General features: G+C 35.4%; 1 protein-coding gene across 1 annotated transcript; it reads left to right on the top strand.

Annotated features, from left to right (window-relative positions):
- Positions 1 to 8,639: 8,639 nt before the first annotated feature.
- Positions 8,640 to 9,560, top strand: OR2G7B (olfactory receptor family 2 subfamily G member 7B). The gene has a single exon (XM_001491289.3). It carries the CDS (start codon positions 8,640 to 8,642, stop codon positions 9,558 to 9,560), a length of 921 nt encoding a protein of 306 aa, XP_001491339.3.
- The last annotated feature ends 3,544 nt before the right edge of the window (positions 9,561 to 13,104 follow it).

Raw genomic sequence — 13,104 nt, 5'->3', positions numbered from 1 at the left:
GACCATTGAACATTAGTAAGATTCTCAAGGTTTAAATCAGGAAATGGACTTTCAGTGATAGCTAGACATATGAAAGAAACAGATGAAGGAGATAAGATCATTTTAATAGTTCAAAGGCTTGGCTTCATGTGCCACCTTTCTCAGCCCCAAGATCTAAGACAAGCACACTCTATAGTCTGCTTTGGAAATAATCCAGCACAAGTAATTTATTTTGGGTCAGCCCCACAAATTAGAAATGTTGGCTGACTGACTCAGTCCCTTATTGATCTCTGTTTTGATAAAGAAATGTTTCCTTATTTCCTATCAACCAAAGGAAAGCATGTTATACATTATTAGATATTGTGTCTGAAACACTTAATACAGTTCCTTGCATGCAAGAAACATTCAGTAAATACTAACCTTCATTATTATGAAATATCCATTTCTAAAATGCTTTAATAATAGATACTATTTATTAACTTGATCGTTAAAGATTATATAAATGATTGCCCATTCCTTCCCACAATTTTCCCACAATCGCTTCATCAAGGAGTAATAATAAGTAATAATAAGTAGTAATAATAATAAGTAAAATAAGGTGATGACTTAATATAACCCTTCAGAAACTATTCTATGAGTTAATTGGATTAATATGTACAGGATAATCTAGGTATTTCCACTCCCTCAAAATAGAGATATATCTATTTCCTGTGAAATAATTAATTTAGAACAACTTACAGCAATTTTATGACAAGGATACTGGCAAATTGAGTACATTGCCATTCTCTTCAGATAAGCAGAAAATAACTAATTAAAACAATGTCCAGAACTGAATAATGCTTTGGGTATTGACTATCCATTTTCACACTTTAATCTACCATCTTCCACAACCGTCTCTTCTTGAGACATTAGTTATATTACACACCTTTGATCATTAACATCTGAGGGGAAACGTAGATGGTTGTTGCTTCTGGTGAGCCACTCCTTGATATTCTCTGCAAACTCTTGTTATAGTGTCCCAAAATCCAGAGGGTGTAAATCTGCCCGATCCTCACCTCTAAGACCACGCACTGAGAAGCTTTTGTTGTAGTCAGCATCGCATCTGATCTCAGGAAGATCATGTGTCTCATGAGAGAGCATCATGTCCCTCCTGGAAATGCCCTCCACTCCACACCCGCACCCACAAGCAGAAACAGAAGCATGCAAGGCTGCAGTGATTACATGATAATATATTTGAGACTTCTTCCTTTCTGAAAAACAATGGAATATGAATATGCTATATTTCATATCTTCTTGTTATAAATCTTTGTCCTGCCTCCCTCCCCCAGGAGACATATTTTCTTCCCACTGGAGAGTGTAGGAAGCAGTTTGATTCTGCCTCTCAAGAATTGTCATGGACCAGTCTGTCTCCATTTGTTGGTAAATGTTAACATTTAAGGCAAAAGAAGTAAATGTAAAAGATAAATCAACAGTTAAGTGTAACAACCTATATTATAGGTAACTGTTATCCAAGACAATATGGTAATTCAGATTTTAACTTTTTGTTTGAATTAAACAAGTCATGAAAAATAATTATGAAAACTATATAAGAAACTTTGATGTCATACTATATTGAGGCAGTTAATTATTATAAAAGATTCAAACTAATAAATCATAATAATCTTCTAGCTACATGTGAGTTTGGCAAGGTACCTTCTTGTTGCTATAAAAAGTAGTCACAATAGGGCCAGTACCAGGGGCTTGGTGGTTAAGTACAGTGCGCTACACTTCAGCAGTCTGGGTTCGGTTCCCAGGCATGGACCTACACCATTCTTTTGTCAGTGGCCATGCTGTGGTGGCAGCTTGCATACAAAAAGAGGAAGATTGGCTGTAGATGTTAGCTCAGGGTGAATCTTCCTCAGCAAAAAAGAAAAAAAGTAATCAGCAAAATGGAGAGTCAAAATTATATATTAGGATAGTCAAAAAGCTATAAGATACTGAAGGCTTATTATTTAAATGATATGAAAATGTGGGTAAGATACTGAATACCTATCACAGGCATGACATAAGGCAAAGGAGAAAGAATAGGGAAGAGGAAGGTGTCATTCAGTTAGAAAATTTATCTTATCATACCCCCCTTAAATGAAATATGCACAATGTCCTCTTTGGAATTCGACATAAAGAACTTATTGTCCCAATAATATATATATCCTGTTTATACTTTTTGGTTTTAGTACTGCTGAATTAGGACCTGATTGCTTGAATATGAATGAAACATAGTTCTTACTGTTATCATTCTCTGAATCAGATGTGGAGCAAAGCAGATTTTTATTAGGTTCTTAAGTACTGGACAAGACTGTTATCTTCTTCAACATTCTCCACCTTCTTAATAGCACAATAATGAAGATATTTATTGTGGCAAATGCTCTCATTTAAAGGATGTATTTCTCAGCTTCTCTTGCAGCTAGGTGTATTCTACAGCTAATTCTGTCCTAGGGTGTAAACTGAAGTAAGTTCAGATATCCAGAATGTTTCCTCAAAAGGAAGGAGAATGCCTGTTTTCACCATCCTCCATCCATCCAACTTCCCTGGAACTCAATGTGATGGCCGACTGAAGCCCTAGTCTGCAGCTTGCACAACAAGGACAAGTGCCAAAGCTAAATGATGTTGTAACAGAAGGATAGAAGGAGCCTGTATTCCAGAGAAAATGGACTTTGTTGTGTGGGAGATATAAACTTGTATTTTTTAAAAGTCATTGGTATTTTGGAACTTTTTATTATATGCCCCCAAACCTAATCTTTACAGATTCAGGGAGTGGTTCAATTAAGTTGAGGAAAGCTATCAGGATTGAGCATACTTTCTTTCTTTGACACAGGAAGTTACCTCTTCCCATCAGGCAGCACCAAAGAACAAGTGTGTTGGTTATGGCTTTCTAAAGCAAGTACATTAATTTATGTAATAGTAAATGATTTATCTTAGTACTGAAGGAATGTTCAGGAAATGGTCAGTAGCAAGTTAATATGGAAAATTTAACTTGAAGGGCAGAGGACTGAGAGCAAAAGGATGAGAGAAGAAAATAAAGGCAAATTTTCAGAGTTGCTGAATATGCTCCTGCGGTTGGAGCATTCCACAAAGTTGCCTAATTAAGAGACATCTGGCTAAGAGAAGTACTATCATTGTCTTTTTTCCCCAAAATACTTTGGTGCATTCATTGATAAGTACAATTAAGAGTATTATGTTGTGGTAGAGTCCATTTACACTTATTTGTTTGATAATGCATTTAAATCTTTCTCATAATAGGGTTTTTTAACCGTTAAGTAATATACTTTTCAATGAAAAAGAGCAATACTCATAAAAAAATTATTAATTAACGAGTATTTGTTTATTTTGTGATGTTGCTAGTTATAGCTCCAAGGGACCATGCTAACCTTTCTGGATAAGCATTTGTGGGCAAGTACTCAGCCACAGCCTGTCACTTCCAAAAGCAAGGAAGTCCATTAATTCACTACAGCCAAGTTTCAACATCTTAGAAATTCTGTCATTCCACTAAGTTTATTTTCCTGCCAAAGGCAGTGTGGAAAAATCTGAAGCTCTCTAACCCCACACTCTCTTTGGAATATGCCACTGAAAAGGAAGGAACCCCTGGCACACCCACTAGCATTCTCTCCTCCTATACTTATAGCATTCTTAGTTAACCACTCCCAGCCCTCTCTTTTATTGAATAGGGGCATTCTTTCAGAATCCTCCCCAGTGGGCACATGAGATGAAGACCCTTTCATGTCTCTTTCTAGGAAAGCAGTGGACATAATCATTGTTATGATTTGTACAGGCAGCCTCTGCTATTTCTGTTTCAAGCTCAGCTGCTTGGAATTACTCCATGATCTCTAGTTTTTAAATATATTTGCGGTAAATAGGAAACAAGTCTGAAAAATGGAAGATTATGAGGATTTTGGCATGGGATGCTTTGGAATATCTTCTTTTTATTGATCCATTTGATGTACTAAGGCAGATCTTTATTATTTTCTGTGCAGAATTTGCCATAGCAGATACTACTCACTCTTAGGGTAGAGATCAACTTTGGTCAGAATCAGTACAATCTTACCTCTAATTTGTTTGACCCATTTAATGTAACATATGCATGTTTAGACCCATGGTGTTTCTCATAGTCTGTATATCCTCACTTTACAGAAACATTGTAGAGCCAAGTTAACTTCCCTTATTAATCCTACATGAAAACAGTAGAAATTTCCATTTGGTTTATAGTTTAAATCCAATGGTTCCTTATTGATTTTCTGTCTGGATGATCTATCCATTATGGAAAGTTGGATATTGAAGTTATCTACAATTATTGTATTGTTATTTCTCTGCTCGGTTAGTATTTACTTAATATATTTAGATGATCCAATATTAAATGCATAAATATTTACAATTGCTATATCCCCCTGATAATATAATATTTAGATGATATAACGTTTACCACTTTATCATGGTATAGGGACCTTTTTCTCCCATTACAGTTTTTTACTTCAAGTCTATTTTGTCTGAAATAAATATAACTGCCCTTTCTCTCTCTTGGTTTCCATTTGTGTGGAATGTCTTTTCCATCCCTTCACTTTCAGTCTATGTCTGTCTTTAAAGCTGCAGTGAATTCTTTCTAGGCAGCATATACTTGGGTCTCATGTTTTTATCCATTCAGCCACTCTGCCTTTTGATTGGGGAATTTAATGCATTTACATCTAAGGTAATTAATGGTAGGCAAGGACTTACTAATGCCACCTGAGTTGTTGTTTTCTGGCTACTTTGCAGTTCCCTTTTTTCTCTCTTACCCTCTTGCTGTTTTCCTTTGTGAACTGATGATTTTCCATAGTGTTATAATTTTTCCTCTTTATCTTTAGTGTATCTACTGTTAGTTTTTGTTCTGTGTTTACCATAAGGCTTTATAAAACACGTTATAGGGGCTGACCCGGTGGACAGCAGTTAAGTGCGCACGTTCCACTTCTCAGTGGCCCAGGGTTCAGTGGTTCGGATCCTGGGTGCGGACATGGCACCACTTGGGAAAAGCCATGTTGTGGTAGGCGTCCCACATATAAAGTAGAGGAAGATGGGCACAGCTGTTAGCTCAGGGCCAGTCTTCCTCAGCAAAAAGAGGAGGATTGGCAGTAGTTAGCTCAGGACTGATCTTCCTCAAAAAAAAAAAAAAACAAAAACCTGATAAAGGTTCATTTTAAGATGATAACTTCAACTGCATACAAAATTCTACCCTTTTACTCTCCTTTTACTCTTTATTTCTTTAATGTCCCAATTTACAACTTTTTGTATTGTGTATCCATTAACAAATTATTGCAACTGTAGCTATTTTTAGTACTTTGTAGGTTAGCCTTTTTACTCGAGTTAAGTGCTTGACATACCACCATGTTCCAGAATTAGAATATTCTGAATGTAACTACATACTTAACTTTACCAGCATGTTATACGTTTTCATATGTTTTAATGTTATTAATTAGTATCCTTTCATTTAAGCTTGAAGAAGTCCTTTCAGTATTTTGTGGAAGGCAGCTCTAGTGTGATGAATTCACTCAGTTTTTATTTGGGAAAATATCTCTCCTTCATTTCAAAGCACAGCTTTGCCAGTTAAAGTATTCTTGGTTGGGAGGCATTTTTTTTTTTTTCTTACAGTTCTTGGAATATATCATCCCACTCTCTCCTGGCCTGCAAGATTTCTTTTGAGAAATCTTCTGATACCCTTACGGGGGTTCTCTTGTAGGTGAGGAATTCTCTTTTCTCTTTCTGCTTTTAAAATTCTCTCTTTGTATTTGATATTAGCTAGGTTTTATTATAATGTGCCTTGGAGAAGACCTTTTTGTTATGAAATTTTGAAGGGAAGCTATGAGCTTCATGGACTTGGATGTTCAAATCTTTCCTCAGATATGGGAAGCTCTTAGGCATATTTCCTTAAATAATCTTTCTGCCTTTCACTCCTTTCTCCTCTCTTTCTAGGACTCCAATAATGTTTGGATGTTTTTTCTTAACCATATTCCATAGTTCATGTAGGCTTTCTTCACTCTTTTTCATTTTTATCCATCATTTTCCCATCTTTGTATATAATATCTGCTTTTGGTTTGTTTTTAGGTATGACATAATGAACTTGGTCCAATTTTAGGATCCTCTCAAAGTCACAAGTGAGAGAAAGGTTTGTTGTGTCCTCCTTGATTTGGACTCCAGAAATTTCATGACTACTCTCCATAAAATCCATGTTCTTTCACGTTTATAACTAGTGATTCATAAGTGATGTCAGTATCTAATTCCCCTTTTTATTTTAAAATATGTGTTTCTATGACAAGTTCTCTCAAACTTGTTCTATTGTCCTATTTAGACAAGATGTTATCAAGTGTTACTCAATAAAATGCTTTGTGGGCAAATGACTTGGGGATGTTCTGGAAGAAATCTAAAGTAAGCAGGTATAGCCTCTGCTACACCCATGTACTTTGTGAATTTCTAAGAAATGTTATGCTGAATCTCTCAAACTTATTTGACCAGAAAAGCTTACTGAAAGTTTGGGAAATACTGACCAAGGTAAATATGCGACTACCAAATCTTTTGTTGTAGCCTTCCTAAAACAGAACCCACACTTGGAAACCTAGCCTATTGACACACTGTGATTTGTGACACATGCGTGTGTATTTGGCTTATGAGGTATTGATAATTATGTAATGATTATATAGTGATTATGTAAATATGGAAATAATGGTAGTAATTCCTGGAAACCATGCCTGTATAGATGTACCATGCTGAGGGTTGGACCTTTATTTTCACTTTTCCAAGATTTTATTTTAACACATGAACTGAGAATCTATACATCCTCAAGATTGAATATATGTGATCAGAAGTCATTATTTCCATGTGTTTTCACTAGGAAGTTGGCTGTTGGTCACAACTGTGCTTGGTAATAATTGCCTTATTAGGAATATAGGGTCCCCAAGGTCCGATTCTGGGCTTGATATCAATTCCTACTATGGTAACAAACTTCAGTGTGTTTTGGCTCCAGAAATAAACACTTCCACCCTAAACTTGATCTTGGATTTACAAATCCATGTTCAGAACCTCATGGTTCTGGAAAGCTCATTCATAAACATCACTTTCTTGGCTTAGGAAACTAACCAGAAGAGTGAAGGAACAAAATTTTCAGAGGTGAGGAAATAATGACGACCACATCTTTTCTCTTACCTGTCTAGGTATACTACAAATTATCTGTATGGAGAAGACATTCTTGCTTTCTTCAATTGCTCATGTCAGTCTTTTCAAACTACACCAACCATTAATTCACCTAGCTTTCACATCTACATTCTAGGAAGGGGTTTTATTTCTGAACCATGCTAAATTGACTCTTACTGTTTTAGGAAGGAATTCAATTTGAAATGGACTATATTTGTATACGTCCCTTAATTTTGAAGAATGTATATTAAGGAAGGGGAAAATGAAATAGAAACCCAAAAAAAGGATGGTTTCTCTACATTTTGGGGAATTCCCGTCTCACTTTTAACTTTCTTAAAATATTTCCAGTTATACAGTTTGTTAAGTTACAGAAGGTAAGAATTATTTCTGATGTAATTATAACTTTGAATACATACATTTATGTATTCTTATGTTGTGTTTGTTTATGTATGCATGTACGTGTCTTCTTCCCCTTACTCTCTGAATCATTTTTTTTTCTCAAGAGTGGTAGAGAATTAAAGAGACTCTATTCATATTCAAATATATGCAATTAAAAATGTAGAATGTTCATGGGTTCTATTTTCCTAGGAACACGTGAATGAAAAGTGAATGAGTGCAACTGGGTTGAGGGGTGATTTAAAAATATGCAGACAAGATAATTGTATCAGAAGAAATGCTTGGAGGTACATATATATATTTCTCTCTCTAATTAGTAGTAGTTACCTTAAGAAAACCCCTTAAGATTTCTGAGAAGTATGTTTCACAGGATTACATTTTTAAAAACTGATCTGATATTTTTGCTTGGGAATTTGAAATTTCTTGTCTAAATAATAAAGGGAGTGGGCGCAGCAAGTCTGTCCACTTTTACATTACAAGAGAAATGTTGAAAGAAAACTATTTATTATGTAAATAGTATCTATTAACTAATTAAAACAACATGATGACTGAGTATTTTTCATTGTATCTTTAGCATGATATTAACAAATGTGTGTCAACTAGAGGATTGAAATAATCATATATTTTATTTTCACAAATATACGTGATCCTCATTTGTTAATTTTACTATTGACAACTGATAGAAGCCTAAAAAGATGTTTGTTGATTGAACAATATCTTCCTTATTTCTTTTACTTATAATCTCGCAAGATGATGTTGAAGAAGAAGGTGGATTTCCAGAAAAAAAAGAAACAATTTGGAAGAACCGAGCAATAATTAATTATTAATTGCTTCTTCTATGGTATATGTTATGTCACCATATGTTTTAACAGTTCTCTATATGTTCTGCATACTTTTACTTTCCTCCTTGAGACATACAGCTCTCTCTCTCTCCTCTGCACTGCCACATGACACACACCCTCATTCCATACCTTCAGGGTTACTTTCTCTGTGTTTCTGATTTTAATTGCTTCTCACTATCTAACATCTTTATTTTCATATGTGTGTCTCTCCTTTGCATGAGTAGGGTGATTATGATGATTAATGAGAGTTTGGCAGGTGATTTCATACTGGTGGGCTTCTCTGACCAGCCGCAGCTTGAGAAGATCCTTTTTGTGGGAGTGTTAATCTCCTACCTCCTGACCCTGGTAGGCAACACAGCAATCATCTTGGTCTCCTGTCTGGATCCCATGCTCCACACACCCATGTATTATTTTCTTACCAACCTCTCCTTTGTTGATCTCTGTTTTACCACCAGCATTGTTCCCCAGCTGCTGTGGAACCTCCATGGCTCAGCCAAGACAATTACTCCCGTAGGTTGTGCCATTCAACTCTATGTTTCGCTGGCACTGGGATCCACTGAATGTGTTCTCCTAGCTGTCATGGCATTTGATCGTTATGCTGCTGTTTGCCGACCACTCCATTATGCCACGGTTATGCACTCACGACTTTGCCAGTCTCTTGCAGGAATGGCATGGTTGAGTGGAATGGGCAACACCCTAATTCAGGGCACCATCACCCTTTGGCTGCCCCGTTGTGGGAACCGTAGGATTTACCACTTCATCTGTGAAGTGCCTGCCATGATCAAATTGGCCTGTGTAGACATTCATGCCAATGAGGTCCAGCTCTTCATGGCTTCCTTGGTACTGCTCCTCCTCCCTCTGGCACTCATCTTGATCTCCTATGGGTACATTGTCCAAGCAGTAATGAGGATCAGGTCAGCTCAAGCCTGGCGAAAAGCCCTTGGCACTTGTGGGTCCCACCTGTTGGTAGTTTCTCTCTTCTATGGCACTATCACAGCTGTCTACATCCAGCCCAACAGCTCCTATGCCCATAGGGAAGGAAAGTTCATAACCCTTTTGTATACTGTTCTAACTCCCACACTCAACCCTCTCATTTACACTCTGAGAAACAAAGATGTAAAGGGGGCTTTGAAGAGGCTGGTACGAAGATGAGAGCAGAGTGAGAAATTCTAACGAGGTAAAGCTTAACTAAGGTGGAGGTGCCAAATAAAAGATACTAGGAGGCATTATTCAAGACATCCTGACATTTGCACTGCAAAATCAAACTCACAAGACTTTCTGGAGAATCCATAAGAAACTGAAATTGTTTTCTTTCAACTCCCTACTTAACATACTTAAGGATGGCCTGTGTAGACAAACATCTTTGTTATCTGTCAGCAGATTGGTTTACCCAATAAAGTGCAAACACGACTTACAGTTTCCAAAATCTCTGTTGTTAATTTTTTCCCTCTCTTCCCTTTCTCTTATATAAATCTTGACTTTGCTGTGTTTAATGAAATCAATCTATGGATCTATCTCTCTTGTATAAATAAACAACGTGCCACAAACTAGCTTGTCGTCTCTGAGTTAACCTTTAGCAGTTTCTCCCTGGAGGTCCACTGAGATATTACTCATCTGGATCCCACCTTTGGACCAACAGAAACATGTCACCTGAAAGTGTACCTCATCCGCACTGGACTCCTTGGCTGCAGTTCACCCTCTCTTGGCTGCTCCAGTAAGTCTCATGGTTGAGCTTTTTTTGGTTCTTATGTTCTACATCTGATTATTTGTCAAGTTAGCTTTTCATTGATATTTTGATTGCTCAGAACCAACTGCCTCCACATCAGTGCTAGCAGTGGTGGATTTCCAGTTTTGATTTCTACATTTAGATTATTGTGATTTCTGTCATGTGACAGTTCTTATGAATCCAGTCTCTGCCAGGTGAAAAGTGACAGGGAATTTGAATCTAATTCATTTGGTGAGCGTGTGTGTGTGCATATTTATTTGTTAAAGGATTCTAATGTTTCTAAGAATTATATTTTCTGGCATAGGAGATGCAAAGTTGAGAGGTTTTTGGTCTTTTGTCTTTCTACCTTTCAATGGAATCCTCTCAGTGCATTTTGCACCAGTATGAGTGTTCCTAGCTCTACATGTCAGAACTCTCTTCCTGCTCCCAACACTCTGGCCTTTTAAATCTACAGCTGTTGCAGTCCTAATAACTGTCAGAGTCTGCAAAAATGGAGTTTATGTACCAAAGATGATCTTAACAAACCATACTCTCCTACAGCTATTTTGGCTTTAATAAATTTTATACTTATGGAGTGCCTTAAAATAAAAGAGAACTGAATCTCTAGCTTCTCACGCTTAGCCTTCTTTGACTGGTTTACTAAAAGTGTTAAACAACTGAAGAATTTGAAATCAATTTCCCTCAAAACTCCTTAAATAGGCTAAGTAAAGCAGAGAGAAAAAACTTATTCTTTTGCAAATTAGACAAATTGATTCAGGAAAACAAGAGTTTCCCATAGCTGTATAAATCAAGATTTAGTATTTCCTAAACCTGGAGAAAGTAATCTGTTAAAGAAGAACAGATGGAAGACATTATTGTTATTCTTAAGGGATGTGAACACTGAAGAAAGAGAATATCCTATCATTTCAAAAGGGAATCACAATAGTACTAAGTTTTCTCATCAATGAGGCCTCTGAAGAGATCTAATGGTACTTAACTGTATGTCTTTATTTTTTTTAATATATATGAATGTGTCTGGTTCTAAATTAAATCATGATCTATTATATTTACTTATTTAATTTGCAAAAGAGAATAACATATTCAATTTTTATCAATGTAAATATTTTTTAGCGAACAAATCAGTATTCCTTGTCTTCATATAGAGGGAGATAATTAAATACAACTTCTCTTAAAATATAATGAAGCTCTTGAATACTCACTTGATCAAGTTAAAATGAAAAAGACTTAGATTCCTAAGATCATATATCCTTATACTTTAAATGAAGTACTGATTCTTAAGAATTTTTTTTGCTCAAACTATAACTCAGAGTTAAAAACTATGTTCTGAATGTAATTAATGGCTTTAATTCTTTGACTAAAGATAAGAAGCACAACAAAACACTATTTTCAAATAATTTTAAAGTTTTTCTTATGACACAGACATATAATTAAATCGAAATAAATATAATTAAAGAGAAAACATATATGTATTATTATTACTTAGGTCATTCCTTTGAAATATTAGGCTGGTTAATAATTTTAACAAGGAAACTTCTCTCTGTCTCCCTCCTTGTAAAAATGCTAGCATAATGTTTTAGTTTATACGATCTTGAGTTTATTTTTGTGTCAAAAGCCTACAGATTTTGAATTTCATAAATATCACCTACTAGTTTTATTGAGTTTAATCTAATATCACTTTGTTTAACTTTATAAAATTATAAAAGTATGCATTCAACTAACTGAAATTATCATAGGTAATGTTTTAATTACAAAAGAATGTATTAATGCTTCAAATTATATGAATTCAGTGTATCAGCTTAATTGATGACTTCAAAGATATTTAATTAACTTTAAAAGTTTAAACTAATGTTGATGAGTTTTTGCATACCTCGAAAACCTTTAAGTAGAGAATGCAGAACACTTGTAATTAAACTTGGTTTTAAATCTACTTTTTTCTCTTATTTTTATAAATTATAGAATGACGACTTTTTTACCAGCATAAACAAATTTACAATAGTTTACAGATAATGTTAATGTATCAGTGTAATACAAATTTTCTCTATCAAAAATAGTAAGTGGTCGGGGCTGGCCCCGTGGCCGAGTGGTTAAGTTCGCGCACTCCGCTGCAGGCGGCCCAGTGTTTCGTCGGTTCGAATCCTGGGCGAGGACATGGCACCACTCATCTAGCCATGCTGAGGCAGCATCCCACATGCACAACTAGAAGTATCCACAGCTAACAATATACAACTATGTACTGGGGGGCTTTGGGGAGAAAAAGGAAAAAAATAAAATCTTAAAAAAAAAAATAGTAAGTTGTCTTCTACATCTAAACTATCTTTGGGGCTGGGATTTCTTGAATAGCCACCAAGTAACCACAAAGCTATATTACCTCACCTTATAAAATAAATAATTCTAAAATAATCATATATATTTGATATTCTTTATTGTACCCCTATATACTTTATTGCCTTCTTCTTACATAATAGACACATCACAACCATCTAAAAGCTACTCAAACTCTAAACATGCTGTGTTCTAATTAGACTAATGTTCAAATCTGATGACAATTCTAATAATTAAAGCATATATTTTACAACTCTACCATAACTTCTAATATTTTGTCCCACCAATGCTTCATTGTATGAAAATAGCTATTACTTTGCTGGAGATTTAAAAGTGAACATCTACACTGATATGTATATACTCTAGGTTTTGTTCTTGATTTCTACATGCTATGAATCATGTATCAGCTATGAATCAGAGGTCTTGATTAAAATTTTGAAAACAATGCAATGACTGTTGGCAACAAGGCTACTTCCAAAGAAAAAACTCAACTCATTTATCAAAACTAAAGCCTATACTAAAGGAAATACTCTGTTATACGAACAAGTGGTTTTAATGTCTTTACTTATACTAATCCTATAAACACAGTGTTTAATCTGATTTCAAAATAGAAAGAGCTTGTTCAAACACAAGAAACTTACTCCCCAC

Source organism: Equus caballus, chromosome 20 (genome assembly GCF_041296265.1).
Source record: "Equus caballus isolate H_3958 breed thoroughbred chromosome 20, TB-T2T, whole genome shotgun sequence".
Classification (NCBI taxonomy): Eukaryota; Metazoa; Chordata; class Mammalia; order Perissodactyla; family Equidae; genus Equus; species Equus caballus.
This window is presented reverse-complemented; position numbering and strand designations above follow the sequence as displayed.

Excerpts from the sequence above, each read along its gene's own strand:
- OR2G7B (XM_001491289.3), top strand. The coding sequence starts at position 8,640 with ATGATGATTAATGAGAGTTTGGCAGGTGATTTCATACTGGTGGGCTTC.